Here is a 17,466-nt window from a genome sequence, read left to right on the forward strand (position 1 = left end):
TGAGTAGCAGATTAATCCAATCATAAGGACTTGAACTGTTTACATGAAAGAAGATACATCACGAGGCATCCCTCCTATGCTCCAGGCGAAATAGCATTACAATAATTAGTATCCTGGCTGATGCATCGACACCAGAAAGGGGACATCAGATGATTTTTCAATCTCCTATGACAACATCATAATCTTCAGCTGGTTAGCGACTGGCTGCATTGAAGTATTATCTTTTCGACAACAATTGGCTAAGACTTAGCGCCGCATCGTCATTTTAGCACTGCTCATCTGAGTCTGCTTGTCTGAGCACGAACAAACTATCAAACTCTGAAGCTCAACCAATCGATCATGTCTTGCATGATCTTATCTCCCTCGGGTTCAATTAGAAGGTCATGTAGGAGCCCGTCGTACAGTTTGATCGACTTATCTGTCGAGGAAGCCAAATCAAATAGCCTTTGCGAACCTCCAGGGTCGGTTAGTGTGTCAGAAGTACCATGGAGAACCATAAAAGGGATGTTAACTTTGTACAGGCTCTGCAGTAGGTAGGTTGACAAGCGTAGGATCTCGCATCCAGTCCTAACTCTAATAGAACCAGTGAAAACCAATGGATCAGAGTATTTGGACCTGAGGGCCTCAAGGTCACGGGAAACAGGTGAAACGCCATTAGCAGCACTGAATTGGTACTTTGGGGCTACGAGACAGAAAACAGGGGCCAGAACCTGATACAGGTAATGTAACGATGATCAGAGACCTTCACCATATCTTATCTCAAAATTTTAAAACTAACAAAAAGGTGCAAATAGATAACCACCAGACCTTGACATTTTTCTTTTGGTAGTACCATCACAATGAGTAGCCATATAATCTTTAGGACTAAATGTATGACATATATGATAACTAAAATAACATCTCTTACCAATTCCAATTTGCATCAGAATATCAATTTAAAACACATAAGAATTCCCTGGATCTATATGGTAACAGAAATTATCAAAATAAAAACATAAGAATTATGGCTTATAATTTCCCAGGTCATATTATCATCTTCTACAAACAAAACTCACAACAGTTTTTTTGGAAGTATACTAAAGAAACATTATTCATTGAGACTCTGCACACAAACTTGCATTTGTTATGTGAAATACTACATCTACACCTACAGTCATTGACCAGATTCTTACTGTTTCCACATACAATGTTTCATATTTTTAATAAGGTAAGGATGCCACAAGCTCAATATTTTGGCTGTCGACTGATGCACCATTTCTTTCTCTTACTCTGAACATACTTGCAGCAGTATCATATCTAAATGCATTCTACACAACCAGCTTTTCTTATTTCAAAGCTACTAATAGAAATTAGTCATAAAAAATATGGCATCAAACAAATATTAACTGGTATGTGTTCTTCATATTGACAAAATAAGTTTATTGTTCTAGTTTTATATGACAGTTTAGAGAAAAGTAACCTATTTTAGGAAAGAAACGGAATGAACATTCTAGGAATACATGAAACCCAAATGATATTGGAGTCAGGTGGGCAGAGATGATTACTTCTTACAGCATGATCATTATCAGATATAATCACCGAGTCACAAAGTAAGCCCTTAGTAAAAGATTCTTTGACAATGGCTTCCTAAATACTAGAAACCCTATGGTAGTAGCTGCATTAATACCAACATATATAATGTGGTGTCCACATAGTATATAATCAAGTTGACAATATTTTTTCTAGTAATGTGCAGGTAGATCAAAACAATACTAACCATTACAATTGGATGGGATGGTTGAACATGCACAGCAGGTGATGTCAACAGGATACCTTTAATCCAGCCTTCTACTTTTGGATCACAAGCTGCCTTCAAATATTCATGGTGAAAGAATAGTTCAAAATACATTTAAGTCAATGAGATGATATTTCCACATAGTCAACACCAAAATAATGTCTGACATTTCAACACATCTTACCTTAAGGGCAATAGCTGCACCAGTTGAGTGTCCATAGCAAAAGCAAGGAATCCCAGGATTCTCAGCCAAAACCTTCTCTAGAAATGCTTTCTTTTTTCCACAAAAAAAAAAGAAAAACAATTGTCAGCCTGCCTAATCATACAGAAAAACAAAACTGCATATAGAAGACATGGCACATGGTTAAGATATCATACCAAGTCACTAACTGCGTAATCAAGGGAATGAACATATCCATGCAACCCATCACTTCCCCCATGCCCTGAGGAGAAAAACAAAACAAAACAAGGTTCAAACCAGAAATATTTTATTAGGCAAAACTTATACAGGGGAACTGTTATTATGAGACAGTACCTATTTTGGTAGTACATTCATAGCATAATTCCTCTATGATTAGGTAGTACAACTTCAGAAGCCTAAATGGAAAGAGAGACCACTATTTTTGTTCTTTTCTACCAGTCACAATATTTTTATCCTTATCAATATAAAATTTAAATCATCATAAAGAAAGGTATGAGGAAAATGAAGTCCATGATAGAATTGTAATATTTAGTTAAAATACATATTAAAGTAAATGCCAAGTGCATGCAAAAGGTGCAGAACATAACAAATATGTTCTGTTTTTAGTAACAGGTTATTGTGAGATTATACACATGCACAAAGAACTCAAGAAGTCATTAACTGACAACCAACATTTATGAACAAAACTATTCAGAACAATCTGCATATCTGATGTGATCCACAAGAGAATTATCACCAACATTAGATTTTTAACTTATTAACATATCTAGGTCATATCATCTATATATTATACAAAATTATGCAATTATATCAAAAGTACATGTTACACAGTTTTAAGTCCATATCCAATAAGCGATAAGTTATTGCACACTGTAGAATACCAAAATTTATTGACAAGCCTGTGCATAATTTTGCATGAATGCTTCACAGAAGTTTGACTTGCACTTCAATTTATTTCCATCATTCACAAAGCAAACTCGGCATAACTATCAAATTCAGTAATAATCCTGGCGCAGAAAAGCTGTTTGCTGTCCATCCACATGATGGCTTTACTCTTTCATCAAGAACAATTTTTGCCAGTTCCAATTCAACTAGACCAATAGCATATGATGGCAATTCATCCTACCATGTGATCCTAAAAGGTCTGTTAGCAACACTTCTCAAGGTTCCTTTCCATTAGGCCCGACCACGATTCGGTTTGAACTCGAACCGCACCAACTCGGCGGTTCGCCAATTCCAAACTAAATCGGAACCAACCCTAGGCGGTTCAGTTTTGGTTCCTAGGTTTGGAAAACCAAAACCGGCGATTCAGGAACCGGAACCGGTTTTATTAATTTTAATTATTTTTATTATTCAAAAATAAATTTATGATTTTTTTATATTTTAAAAGCCGGTTTTGGTTTTCGTTCCAAAATCAAGCCTTGCCGGTTCGGTTCCGGTTCCTGGTTTGGGGGAACTGAAACTGCCGATTCCGGAACTGTGGTCAGACCTACTTTCCTTGATTAAGGCCAAACATTAAATCTATGACCATTGATGACTAGTCTATGATGACCACATAAGCAACTCATTGCATGACGGTCTTGCTAATTGAATTATCAGTGGAGGTTAGGCACATGCACCTAACTCATTGCACAAGGCTCCTGTCAATTGTATGATCAGTGGAGGCTAGGTGTATGCATCTTTTACTCTTGCATGCACATAGGCTATCATGATTGAAACCATAAAACCGAGACAGCAGACAAGCAACCTTGCTGTCACACCAGGACCTGCCTCTGATTAACTTGAACACACAAACAATGAGATCAAGAATATATCAGAAACGTGCAAAAGCCATAAGAAATAACAAAATTATGAGCCTTCAATATTGTTCATGTTTAAGTATTCCATACTCCAGTTTATGCCCATTGTCACACTGTTGCTAATATTTCATTCAAAGTATTATCCATTCTCCAAACAAGATCATAACTTCACCAGATTAACTGACCTGACTGTGCCTATCTTGATTTTAATTGGATACAATCTGAGTTGGAGGTGAGATATATTTGTTGATCCCTCTCTGATTTCAGTTGGTTTAGGATAATTGCAAGGACCTAACTGTCACAGTCATTTATCTTAACACTGTAGTTGCCTATGAGATCCAATTATGATGATTCTAGCAATGATGGATTCTGTTCTCAGTGCTGACCATATGACAGGCAGCCATACATGACTAATGAATGAGGGTGATAATAATTGTATCTGACCTCCTTACGTCAACCCTCAAGAAGCTTGTTCCTAATATTTAATTGAGGCCAACAGAAGTAAAATAGGATTGCCATAAGATTCATTTATTTTGTTGACAAGTAAAAGCATCTCATTACTGCAAAGAAAGTCAAGTTTTGCAACAAAAATAACTTGCAACAAGAAACATAGTCTATACAAAAACATGGTAATATTTACAACAATGAATAGCAAAAGCAACCTCAAGGTGAATGCACCAATGAAGAAGAGCCTGGAGGAAGAACTTACCTATCCAATCCATTGCATATGCTTTAAAACCATTCTCATTGAGTTTCTTTGCAAAGTGATCATATCTACCACTGCAAAATCGATAACAACAGCACTTTTAAATAATCATCTCTACTACAGTTGATGCACAAATGCACTTACGCACAAAGATCATAAATAACAAGACAAAGAGTACAACTTAAAGGATTTTGAATTATCACAATACCTGTGCTCATTCAATCCATGCAACAGAACAACCACACCCCTGCATAACAATACATAGTCAATATTTGAAAACAAGAAGTGGTTATCTATCTTTTGGTCAAATTATAGAAATTAACTGAGAACGCTTTTTTCCATTAAAATCACAGAAATATGAGTCTAATATATCACCTAGCTAAATTAAACATGAGGCTCCAACAGGCTCTTTATGTCAAGGGCAACATTAAACAGGCCAACTTGAATAGCTCGTACTCTTAAAAAGAAGAGTATGCTCAAAAGAGAGGTAACACATTGAAGTCATATGGAACTGGAGTTGTTAAAATTAGAGTCATTGCAAAAGCCATTGAACCCTCCAGTACCTCTCCTGCTCTATATTAACAAAGCTCTTTGAAACGATTAACATATTGCAGCTAGAAAAGCACCAAACTGATCCATTTGTAGGAATTCAAACGAGACAACATGGAAGAACTTAAGATACATTTATCTAAAATAATAAAAGATTTTATACAATTTCAACATGCAAATGTTGCTTATTTGATCTGAAATAGACTTTTGTCTCAAACCAAACAAGAATAAAACAAAAAAACCTTGACCATCAAGCATTCAAAGTAAGATGGGTTTTATATATCCATAAAAGTGTATGCACTTCTTTGTTTTCAGGAGACATCCTACTGATTAAGGCACACTATGTGCAGTCATGATGTTGTGGCTTATAAGCATCTAATGGGAAGATATGAAGATATGTAATCTTCTTGGCACTGATAGCTAGACATAGAGCATGGGTAGAGAAGCATCACTAAACTGTGTATGTACATTAGCAACTAGAGAAGCATCTATTATAAAACAATCCTAGTTGGGTGGAATTCCAATCGGATCAATGGTTTTTCATCCACGAAAATAAAAATAACTGCAAGGTGAAGCAAGGAGCGTGAATCACAAGAATCAACAACGAAATGCAAGAAATAAAGATGTTCCCGATGTTACTGCCTATCTTCACAGTCCATGATCAAGACTTGTGACCCGAGATTGTCAATCCAACGACATGAGATTTTTTTTTGGGGAAAGAAAAATTAGAGAAATGTTGCAAGCTCATTAAAATCAAGAAGCAACCTCCAAAATTAACCCAGACATGAACAAGAATATACAAGAAATGGCATAGATGCCCAATATCCGAACACGACGACCAAGATTACCTAAATTTTCTACGACATACGAAATCCACATAAAGGAAAAGAAACAGAAAAGATAAATTAGAAAAGAACAAGATTTATCCTCCAGAACATGTGGACTTTGAGAACTCACGCCCTACCTCGTCTCCCTGTTTACAGGCGTCCAGGACTGAGTGAAGAGAGTGTCGCCTCTAGTCGTCGTGAACATGGAGAAGTCCCTCCCCCGTTGCCCCTCCTTCCTCGCCTCCACCACCAGCCGCATCGCCAGCGCCCGCCTGCCGGCCGCCTCCTGCTCCCGCTGCCTCCGCGGCACCATCGCGGCCGGCACCCTCACCACCATCCCGCTGTGCCCGCCCTTCCAGCTGCTGGACTCCGGGCGCCCGTCAGCGGGGGTCGGTGCCGACCGCTCCGCAGCCGGCACGAACCTCGGCCGCCATCGGAAGGGGAGGAGGAGGAGGGCGGCGGCCCGGAGGAGGAGAACGAGCCCCCGGAGGACGCGGAGTGAGAAGAGGGCCGTGACGCGGCCGCTCGCACCCGATGTCAGCATCAGTGCCTCGTAGAAATCAACAACAAGAAGGGTAGGGGATGACAAAGGGCGTGGGGTGGAAAAATCGAAGCTTTTATCCCCTAGAAGATTCCAATTCTTTTATTTCTTGATCGGAGAGACGAACCGAGAGTTGCTGGTCTCTAATCTGTAGGGGTTCAAACAACACCAAAAGGAAACGACCGACCGAGGGATGCGGAGAAGGCGTCGGCTGATGCTTCGCCTTCGGGTCGCGCTTTTAACGCCGGCGCCGAAGCCAAAGGAACGCCGTGGAGGAAAACCGCCGGTTCGACGTGTGCACGTGCATTATGAAATGTAGACCACAGAAAGCGAGAGGTCGAAAGGGCCCCACAGGACGGGAAGTGAAAGGTATCGGAGTAGGTACGTTTTCGAGGAGTATATGTTGGCGCCGCAGAATTTTTCGGCTCCGGAAAGGGCGTTGCTTTTGTTTGATGGAACGTAGAGCCGGTGGCGGTTAGTGGACCACGTGTCTAGTAGAGGTCGTGTTCGCTTGACACGTGGCTTAATGCGGCGTATGGGCGCCGGGGATTTCTTGTCATCCGGTAGGTCGGTGTGTTCTGTTGAGAAATCTTGAAGTAACGGCTGTGATAAACCATATAAAACAGTATATATCGAATCATTTTTATTGAACGTGCCAATATAACAGTGAATACCGTAACGGTTATAAACAATGTAACCTCTTTGTCTCGACGAATCCTTCGACCACCGATAACCAATTAATTTTGGGGATACAAATATAATAGTTTATTATAAGCATAATTTTTTAGTCAAATTATTGAATTTATTAGATAAGAGACCAAACTTGTTATAAGTCATACACCATTCCTTTGGCCAGAGGTTATATTCCCTTGGTTGGCATTTATGGTGTTTCGTCACAAGTCGCCCTTCAAGGATAGATACACACATTCTAATTTTGCCTCCAAGCTCTTTATGTTTTTTACATGATTTGAATGGAGGTGTTGCTTCGAAGTTTTAAGCTTTCAAGGCAAGGGAGAAGAGAAGGCAAAGCTGTGGTATACGGACAACAAATTATCGCAACGGACCTTACCGGTCTATGTTTATATTAAGCAACCGTGGTTTGATATATCCTTTTATGCTTCTTTGTTTCCAAAAGCATCGTCTCGTAGCCATTGTTTTTGCACTTGTGGCGTTGTTCTGTCAGACATGCACATGAAACACAAGCTGCATCTGATGTGCACTTAACATCATACCTCCATGGGAGAATATGTGTTAGACGGATATTGTCCTAGAGCATGTGACATGGGAGTGTGATTTTGGTAGTCAATCTAGTATAACATTTAGAAGGAACCAAAATAATCGAGGTACTACATCTTGTCAAATATATAAACAAAACTGGAACAAGTCTATTACATGCGGATTAAGAGCCTAAGTTCCCTCGACGACAACCAGAAGGCACAGATATTGATCTCGAGGGTCGAGAATTCACAAGTCAATCTGCCAATTGTTGAGAGAGGAATTGAATTCCTCGTGGTGCAGCAGTCTGGAAACGATAACAGGCACAAGATCTATAAGAAGTGCTGCTGCTGCTCGTGAATAGCATTAATTAAATCCATATCAAAGGCACCAACTATTGCCCAACTATGTTTAAAGAGCAATAATCAATCAATCAAACAAGCCCTGAAAGCACTCAATTCACTACTGATTTCTGGTAGATTATTTACTCTCCTGAGTCTATGCATCATGGCATCAAAGTCCAGATTGTACTAACAAGAATCCTACTAAGTTTAAGATGCCATCATTTGCTATAAGTCAGTAGTGCAAGTTTAACAGTTGAATATAAAACAAAAAGTCCCAAAAACACTACAAAACTTAAAAGAAAGGTTTGATCAATTCTTAACATGCAAAAAAGGATAAGAGGTGATTTAGTGATTCCTGTGCCGCTCTTTACATTTGCTCCAAAAATACCTTTGCAATTTCCTGACCATCTGGCTGGTGCTCAAAAAGAGCTTTTTTTCTCACCCTCTTCTGTCTCTATTCGTTCATTGACTTGGCAACATTTTCTGTGAGCTTGTTCACAAACTTCTTGGCAACGGCTTGTTGTTCTTCATCAGGGGCAGCATTACCAGCGCTCAAGCATCCATTGTTTTCCAGCTTAGGCCCAGTCAAATCTGTAATACTATTTGGAGAGGTCTTCGGAGAGATCTTTGGAGAAGCATCATTGTTACAACTTGGTTTCTCCACCCCATTGCTCTCAGGTGATGCAAATGTATGTGGAGTATAGCTAGCTGCAACCGAGATTGGAGCCACTGAAAATTGTTGAGATGGAGGCAAATGAACAGATCCAGGGGGAAGGAACACTCCAGTGCCAGGAACAGGGACTTGAGGAGCTGTGTGCCTAGGAGGAGCTGCCACCGTCCATCCAGCCGTTGTAGGTGCCATCATAGTAGGTGTAGGGTAAGGCACAGCTGCAGAAGCTACCACAGGAGGTGTCACAAACACCGGTTGGGCTCCATTTGGAGGTGGCATGTTTTGAGAATGGAATGGCAGCGCTTGTAGGACTCCAGTAGTGGGGATGTCTCCATAGTACTTACGACCTGATGGATGACGGTAGAAATTTGGTGACCTAACTGATGATAGGCCTGAGGCAGGATGTACAGTTGGTAGAGTATTCTTTGGTCGGGATTTTCCAAATGTTAAAAGGAATCGCTGCTTGCGGAGGGCAGGGATAGCACGTTTGGCTAGATCTGCACTTTTCCCTTGCATCACGAGAAGAGCCCTGGAATGCCAATAAATATAAAACAAAAAAAGGTTATGACATATCAAAGAAGTGTTTTATTGTATCATAATTCAACCACAACAATCCTACCTGCAATTATGACCTGTTTTGGCCTTTTCAGAAATGTGTTCTAGTTCTATGATATTTATTTTTTCTTTTGAGTAATGGAGATGAGATGTTTGCAAAAAAAAAATCTTTTTTAGTTAAAGTAAGCAGCAAATGAAAAAGATTGAAGTAACTTTACTGGTATAGAATGAAATTTGATTTGAGAATAATATAGGAATATCAAAACAATAATATCCATCTGGTATTCAATATGGTATACCAAGATCAATTGTATCGATTATTTCTTAAAGTGATCTAGAACATAGCTTCATGCATGATCGCTTTTTACACCATTCAATGGGTAAAATGAATAAAAAAGATATATCCAAATCATGTGAATATTAGTTTTTAGATAATGTTTAATGGGGCAAATCTTCAAAGCCTCGATGATGATTTGATATGATAGGATTGATATCTCAGTCTCCTGATAGGATATGGCTCAGCTCAACATTGATTTTTAGCATTATTAGTTGCTTCCAACTTATAAATAGTTAAAATGCAATAGCAATAGATGTTCTCTTTTGTAAACCTAGAAATATAATTTAATGAAGTCAATAAGACAATCACACGGCTTCTTTGCAGTTTAAGGATTTGGTGTATGAAAAGAACCTTTATGCTATTTCAAAGTGTCATATGACTGCTAAGATTGCAATTTAGTTTCAAGGTGAGTTATTGTTAAGGGACATTAAATATCAGTTTATAATGATCAAGAGTTGTCTAGGGGAGGAATCGTTCAATTATCAGTTCTGAGCAGAAATGAAGATTTCCACTCTTTTAAGGTTCTTTGTAGTTTTCAAGACATGACAACTTTTGAAAGTCAGATCCAGTAGTTGATGATAGTCAAAAGAGGATGGTAATTGGTAGTTTATGAGGTGTTTGTGTCTCATATGGAGAATTGTTTAAAGAAGATATTCTGTAAAGTGAAGAAACACAACTCAAAGGTTGCACTTATTAATAACCAGGTTACCAGCTTGCCTCGTAAGTTATACCCAGTTCTGGTTCTATCATGAGTGCTCATTGTTGAGTCATCAAGTTTGAATTTGTCGTGTTCATTGTCAAATAAATTGAGTTATGAACTCACTAACAGTGGATTGCATAGGACTAAAAATAATATCATTTTCAAAAATTTCAAGAGACTACTAGAATAGACAAAAAATTCCTGCTAATAGTGAAATGTTTCAATCATTCGTAACTACTGTTCCAACTCATTGATACCAAAGTACTAAAGATTTTGACTCTCCTTTTTTGATATTTTATGTAAACTGATTCAGTATTTTTTTTATTTTAATTCTCAACAGACTTTACACACCTAAACAGGAGAAACAATGAAATAGTTGATTAATCAAAAGCAAATAAAAAAACAAACTAAATCACCTACTAATCATTTCTCAGATTGAAACTTGAAGAAACAAGTACAATGAGAATTCTGGTGAAAGAAACCATACCCTGCAGTGAGAGAGAGCTTCAGAGAACCATTGTAGTCTCCCCTGTGATCTGATTCTACTGCTCGGCCATATACGATATCGCACTCGGTCAATAATAAGTTACAGACAGGCCTTCCATACCAAGGAGGCCAAGTTCGAGGTTGTGAATGGTCCCCCTTTACAGAAGCACCCCATGTTAGCTCGCATTTAAACAAGTTTCCAGAGCATCACAAATGTATAAAATTTCCTCACCTCATTAAAGAAGTCAATAATGCAATAATCAGGTTTAACTGGCAAAACTTGTAGCTGAACCAAGTTATCAAACACATCCTGTAGTAAGCTAGGAATGGCCTCTACCCTTCTTTCTGAAAGTTTTGCATTCAACATAAAGAGGATTTTATATTTCATCTAAAGGAAAACAATACAATTTTTTTGTCATCAAGGCAGACTTTACCTCCAGAGGTCACAGTTGTGTTTTCATCTTCTGCAGGTCCCTCACTAATGGGAATGCCAAACTGAAGCATTTCCCTTCCATGCCCCCTCATTGGCCTTTTCAGTATTGCAAGTGTTTGTCCTGCTTTTCATTTTTGCAAGTGTAAAATGTAGCAGCTAACAAAATCTGGAATTATTTCAAAAAACTACTTGAAGCATTAAAAAATTTCAGGTTTTTTGGGAAAAAAAATCTTTAACAAGGTATGAGTATTTGTATTATGCTTCCTTATCGAGAAAAGATTGTCATGTTTGTCACCACAATGGACAACTACCTAAAAATCTAAAATTTGTAATATAATTCAGACAACAAAAGAATTGTCTACTATGAAATGGAAAAAAAATTGGTCCTCATACTATGGGAGATAGTTCCGCTGGCTAACAAATCCAAGGAAACCCCAACAAACATGTTCCATATGCCCTTTTCTACAAAATGTCCAGTAGGCATCTTTCCAATTCCTGTTGCAAAAAATATCTAAATACTGTCTGAAAACCATAGATCTGTTAATCTATTATGAATATACAATGTCAAGAGCAAGCTTCTCTAAATTGATCTCTAGGCCTTTATGTCTGATGATTGTCAATCCATAACATTTGATTGTAAAATTTGTGTTAGACAATCTTTAATGCGTTAAATGAGACAATATTGCAGCAATAAATAAAGTAGGCACCATGTTTTTCAAATCCATCATTTAAGCATGATGAGCAGAAACCAATGATATCAGCTTATATCCTTGAAATGCAAATTTAGTTAAATATATATATGCTCATAGTATAGCATTGTTTTGATTCTTAGTAAAAAAGGCAGGAAAAATAAGTGTAGCATCCTTCAAAATTTGTATTGCAAGACAAGTTTCACAGGATTAGTTCACACTCTCGCAAAAGATCATATAGAAATCATTCCCTTTAGTCCTAAGATTATATTATTATCCAGGAAAGAAAAGCTCTGATCAGTTATATGCTATTATTTTAAGAACTTGATTATTATATAAAAGCATACATTTGTAAATAAATCACAAATCAAGATATTAAAATTATAGTGTAAATACATCCGAGAAGATTATTGTCTCATCCTTCAAGACATAAGGAAACAGGTAATTGGTTAGCTTGCCTGGGAGTTCTCCTCTATGACCAGCAGCTCTCATTTCATTGGCTAGTGAAACAAGTCTGGTGATCTCTGAGCTATCCAGCAAATCTTCATAAAGCTTCAGTCCTTCAACAACATTAACCTACAAGGTTTTGTTTTCTGGTTTAATTTCTTGGTTGAACCATAATGCTAAATGACATTTTTTTCATTTACATGAAGCTCTTGAACATTTCTTATTCATATATAAGATCATACCATCATGCCATCACTTATTTCTTTGGCCAAAAATTCCTTTGGCATTGAAATGGCTTTCTGATTTTCGTCTTGATTTGAAGTAATATCTGAATCACCATTGACAGAACCATTGCAAGTTCCTAAAAAAGTAAAATGCCAAAAAAATAATTCTATTTTAAATTCTCCATCTATTGAAAACTAAAACGATAACGACAATTTAAAGAAGGAAAAAAACACTGATGAACATGATGGTAATTGGCAAACAAATATAGACTAGAGAAAATTAGCACTAAAATACATGGAGTTCTTGATAAAAATCAGAGAGAATAATAAATTAAAATTCGTAATAATTTTGTCATTTTATTTTTGAATTATTTTTCAGTTGATTTCAATAGCTTAAATCCAGTTCAACCAATCTTGTTGATTGCGGTCATATCATCTCGTGCCGGTATTGACACCAACCTTATGATCTATGGCCGAAATAGAGGATCAAACCTCATTAATGTTATTCAAACTATAGATACGAATTGATTAAAGGCAAAGGAAATTCATAGCATTCCTACTCCCAGATTATTTTTAAAAAATCACAAAATGACAATATAAATTTATTCTATAGCTTTTAAATCTTCAATGATCATTATTGTTGACCCAATTAGAAGCATAATTAATTAGCAGTACCAAAATATCTTGTCTTCTTCCCGAGATCTGGCTGCATAGTTGATCCTCCATGTCCTGCATTGACAGAGACCCATGCATTTCTACCGAACTATCTTACCTACTTGCAAGAGAAGCAAAGTGACCCAAAATGTACCATTGTCTGAACTAACAAATCAGCTAATCCTACAATGCCTAGCATAAAGCTAGGTGGCATACCCCTCACAACAACCCGAAATGTACCACATTCTAGGTAAGTATAGTCCATCTATTGACAATAGATATAATTTTCATGCTGCTCTCTTCAGATGGAAGGCCTTCTGTATTCTGCTAATAACTCCATTGTTACCTTGGTTTATTTTTTGGATTCCTAAACTTCTTCTAGATCTTCAAAATCTCTTAATGATAAGTTATCAAACTTCTATACCCTTTACGTTTCTTCTTTGAGCTTCAAAAATCAGACCATATTTCTTCCATACACTTCACAAATCACAAGTTTGATGAAAACAATTTTGATTCGATTTATATGTCCTTCATCCTTGCATGATATACATCGTTCTCTCTGTCATGTGTGAACCTACAGGCTGTAATAAAGATGTGACAAAAGTTCACAATGTAAGCAAACAGAAGTTTTTGAAAAAGGGAAAGTTTGAACACTGTTTTCTCTATCAGATATTTGAAACAGTTTGACAAGGTAAGAAAGACAATTAAAGAGAAACATGTATCTTTTCTTCCAGCAGATTAGTATTGTCAACAGAAAAGAGATAAATAAGACAACTGTAGTCAAGGAAAAGGAGAGGCAAAATAAAAATGTAAGCAATAGAAGCATTAAAGAAGATCTCCAACCAAGAATACATCATTTTCGTAATCTACATGTCAATAAAGCATGTCTTCCTTAACCATACATCTAGCGATACATAAAGATCAAACAAAATCTAAGTAGATCATGACCAGGCTTTGTGAAAAGAAAAAGAAAGTTGAACCTCTAAACAATCAAGACTTAGTTTAAGACTCAATTATATCCCACTTCAATATGAAAAAACAAATATCAATTTTAATCCTTCCAAATAGACTTTCATCCTTACATTAACCTGAAACCTTTGTGGGCTCATAAGACAAGCAAATCTGACAATAAAAACTGGGAAAAAGCAACCAAAACCCCTTCCAGACTAAGGTAAACCCTAATGAACTCAGCTTGCACCAAAATGTTTTCCCTATCTGCGATCAAATTCCCATGACTCTTCAATTAAGAATAAGGATTCAAGAACCAGGGCTTGATGAAAACTAACATGGAGGTCCCCATTGTTTGGTGGGTGAACCAATAGATCGGCATTATTTGCCCTTCAAATTCTCCCACTAGGGCCTTGAAATTTGCAGTAAGAAAAAAAATGAAAAATTTACCATTATTTTACCAATTAGATGCTCAGTATACACTATTTTCATGTTGTTTCTCCTTGCATGGCATATCATCAGCTTTTACCATTCTTGCAACATCTTGTTTCTTCACAATGGAATCCTCATGAGGCCAAACAATCTTCAACATTTACGATGTAGCAATAGTTTGTGTGCCACTTCTGAATCCTTCATTGTCTAAATCTTCTTCAGGATTTGAAATTGAATTAACATATTATACACGACCAATAGGCATCAATATGATTATGTTGATATGTTTATCTCTGCATTCCTTTTCTCAAATACATTTACTGTTTTATCCATCTACAAATTGCTTACTATTTTAAGGTTTGTCATAACAAAAGGTTGCATGGATGGCAAATAGAGGAGACTCAAGAAAATTCCATGTTAAAGAAAACAGAAATTTAATAGGAGGAATGGCAAAGAAAAGGGAGAAGAAAATGGAGAGAGAAGGACATTAAACAAGAGAATAAAAGGTTGCATGGACAACAAATAAAGGAGACTCAAGAAAATTCCATGTTAACAAAAACAGACATTTAACAGGAGGAATGGCAAACAAAAGGGAGAAGAAAATGGAGAGAAAAAGGCATTAAACAAGAGAATAAAGGCTAATGATAAGAAAAAATCTAATCATTAATAAACCATTATCTACAATTAAATTGTTCTACTTAATCACCTTTCTATATCCGAAGGCCAGGCAAAAATCAGTTTAACCTTAATTTTAAAAATCTTAAAAATCCAAAAGACAATCCAACCATGACTGTCCTACAACTCAGTTACATTCTATGTAGAACTCTAAAAATATGCATATCAGTGTCAACTATTTTTTTCTTGACAACTAATATTTAAAAACAACATTCAAACAATAAACAAATCACTCTATATAATACTGAGTATTGCTTAAGGACAAGGACATCAAACCCGAAATGAACCAAGAACATTCCCATGGTAAAAGAAATTGAACTAGTCTACATTAACATGCAATACAATAGTTTCCATGTCTTTAATTTTGTTGTCATTTTGCAAAATACCCATGCAAGTCCAACGAAGGAAGATTTGATGCCTTTTACTTTATCAAGATGCATGAAAACCAGAACATTAGAAAAAAACATTAAATTTTTTTAAAAATTCTAGAGCCGTTCTAGTAAAGTCATCATCATTATCATGTCCTTGACTGCAGTTAAACAAAAATAAGCTATTACAGAATAGCAAAAGCATACCTCTACAATCTAAGGCTTGGCTATCTCCTACTACAGCAGGTTCTGACTCATCAGGGTTTGTCTCAACGGGGTTTCCTCCGTCCTTTAGGCTGCAATATGACTTCGAGCTGGGTACATCGCATATTCCTGAATGTATTTAATTGCATAATCTGAAACTATCAGAACATATCTTGGAATTATTAAAAATATAATCACAGTTGTACTTAACTCTGTTTATCTATGGAAACTTAATATTCTTATGTAATGTATGTCTTATTGAAGGACAGATAGCAAGGGGAAACATTGATATGCCCAGATTCGTTCTTACAAATTTAAAAAATGTATAGTTCTTATCAATACTATGACATGGAAACCATGCGTTAATGAGATCAAAATTGGTAAATCATCTTATCCATTGTTGTTAAACTAATAATGTAACTTGGCAATGCATCCACAGAATATCCCATTTCAGTTATGCTATTGTTTATGACAAATGTAAGGTCTTTAATTTCCATAATATGTGGTACTGCCATAAATAAAATATATACTGTAGCGTCAGAGACTTGAGAAACAAAATCGACGCTTACCATCACTCTCAGCTTGAGTTGGTGAATCCTTCGCCTCTGATGTTTGGGCATCACTCTTTTGGGTCGGGTCCTTGTATGTTTCCGGCTTATCCTCCCTCCCATCCGCGATCCCACCGTCAGATGTAGCTGCACCAGGTGCAGGCGATCCATGGCTATCTCGAACTCCATTGGATCGATGTCCATACCTATGCCCAAATCCGGACTTTCTCCCGTCCTTCTCTTTTGGGCCATAGGAATGCCTCTGCAGGTTCTGCTGCCGCTGCCTCCATTCCACCTGCTGCAGTGCGTACATTGCGTCGGCCACCGGGAAGTACTGCTGCAGATGGAGGATGGGCGTCCAGTGGAATCGCCGCTGGTGGATGCAGCCCGCAAGATGGTCGTACTCTCCGGGTTCCCCGACGACCCTGAGGTGATGGATCAGCAGATCGATGATCGCATTGGCCGCCGCGAATTCTCCCCTCAACCACGAGATAAATCCGTCCCTCTCATCAACATACCACTGCCGCGGCGCCTCCCCGGCACCACCGCCCATCGGGAACTGCATTGGCTCCGACTCCACCACCGCGTTACCAGACGCCGCCATCGCCACGGCCTCTAAATCAGATGCATAATCCCAGATCCAATTCCTATCACCTCAGAATCCCTTAAAGAATCGAACGAAGGAGGTCCCAAGAGACCCAAAAATCAAACACAAGCACCGATCCTCGGATCAGCCAGATCGGGACCAGATAATGCAGCTAAAAGAAACCAGATCTTGAGACGCAGTCCAGCGAACTAACGCGGAAAACAAGAGAAAGAACAAGAGATCAGATTTAGATTTGCGAGTCGGCGGCCATTGGAACGAGGGGAGAGGAGCAGGGTCGGAAAACAAAGATTCAAGGAATAATCTGTGTTCGGAGAAGAGATCTGGACGATGTGAGGAAGAGGGAGGCTATTAGGGTTTTGCGGGCGAAGGTGAAACAGAGGTGGCTTGTGGCGCACGCTTAGTTGCGTCTTCTCTCTCTCTCTCTCTCTCTCTCTCTCTCTTCGTGCTTCCCTCCGCGCTCCACTTATGGGAGAAGGGAAAGAGGACTCCGGATCCTGGAGGGAAGGTTCGTCTGGGTAGTCGGCTCACGCAT

General features: G+C 37.9%; 2 protein-coding genes across 2 annotated transcripts; both read right to left on the reverse strand.

Annotated features, from left to right (window-relative positions):
- LOC103968537 (uncharacterized) lies at positions 1-6,695 on the reverse strand. Its single transcript, XM_009381789.3, has 7 exons — positions 5,995-6,695; positions 4,690-4,728; positions 4,485-4,555; positions 2,153-2,217; positions 1,959-2,048; positions 1,757-1,849; positions 1-710 (listed from the first exon to the last, which is right to left on the reverse strand). Exons 1-7 carry the CDS (start codon positions 6,399-6,401, stop codon positions 312-314), a joined length of 1,164 nt encoding a protein of 387 aa, XP_009380064.2. The 5' UTR covers positions 6,402-6,695; the 3' UTR covers positions 1-311.
- A 1,464-nt stretch (positions 6,696-8,159) lies between these two features.
- LOC103968538 (RNA demethylase ALKBH10B) lies at positions 8,160-17,404 on the reverse strand. The gene is made up of 8 exons (XM_009381791.3): positions 16,349-17,404; positions 15,783-15,908; positions 12,517-12,635; positions 12,286-12,403; positions 11,140-11,259; positions 10,938-11,050; positions 10,707-10,861; positions 8,160-9,156 (listed from the first exon to the last, which is right to left on the reverse strand). Exons 1-8 carry the CDS (start codon positions 16,929-16,931, stop codon positions 8,412-8,414), a joined length of 2,079 nt encoding a protein of 692 aa, XP_009380066.2. The 5' UTR covers positions 16,932-17,404; the 3' UTR covers positions 8,160-8,411.
- Positions 17,405-17,466: the final 62 nt, after the last annotated feature.

The sequence above is a fragment of the Musa acuminata genome, chromosome BXJ2-10 (assembly GCF_036884655.1).
Source record: "Musa acuminata AAA Group cultivar baxijiao chromosome BXJ2-10, Cavendish_Baxijiao_AAA, whole genome shotgun sequence".
NCBI lineage: Eukaryota > Viridiplantae > Streptophyta > Magnoliopsida > Zingiberales > Musaceae > Musa > Musa acuminata.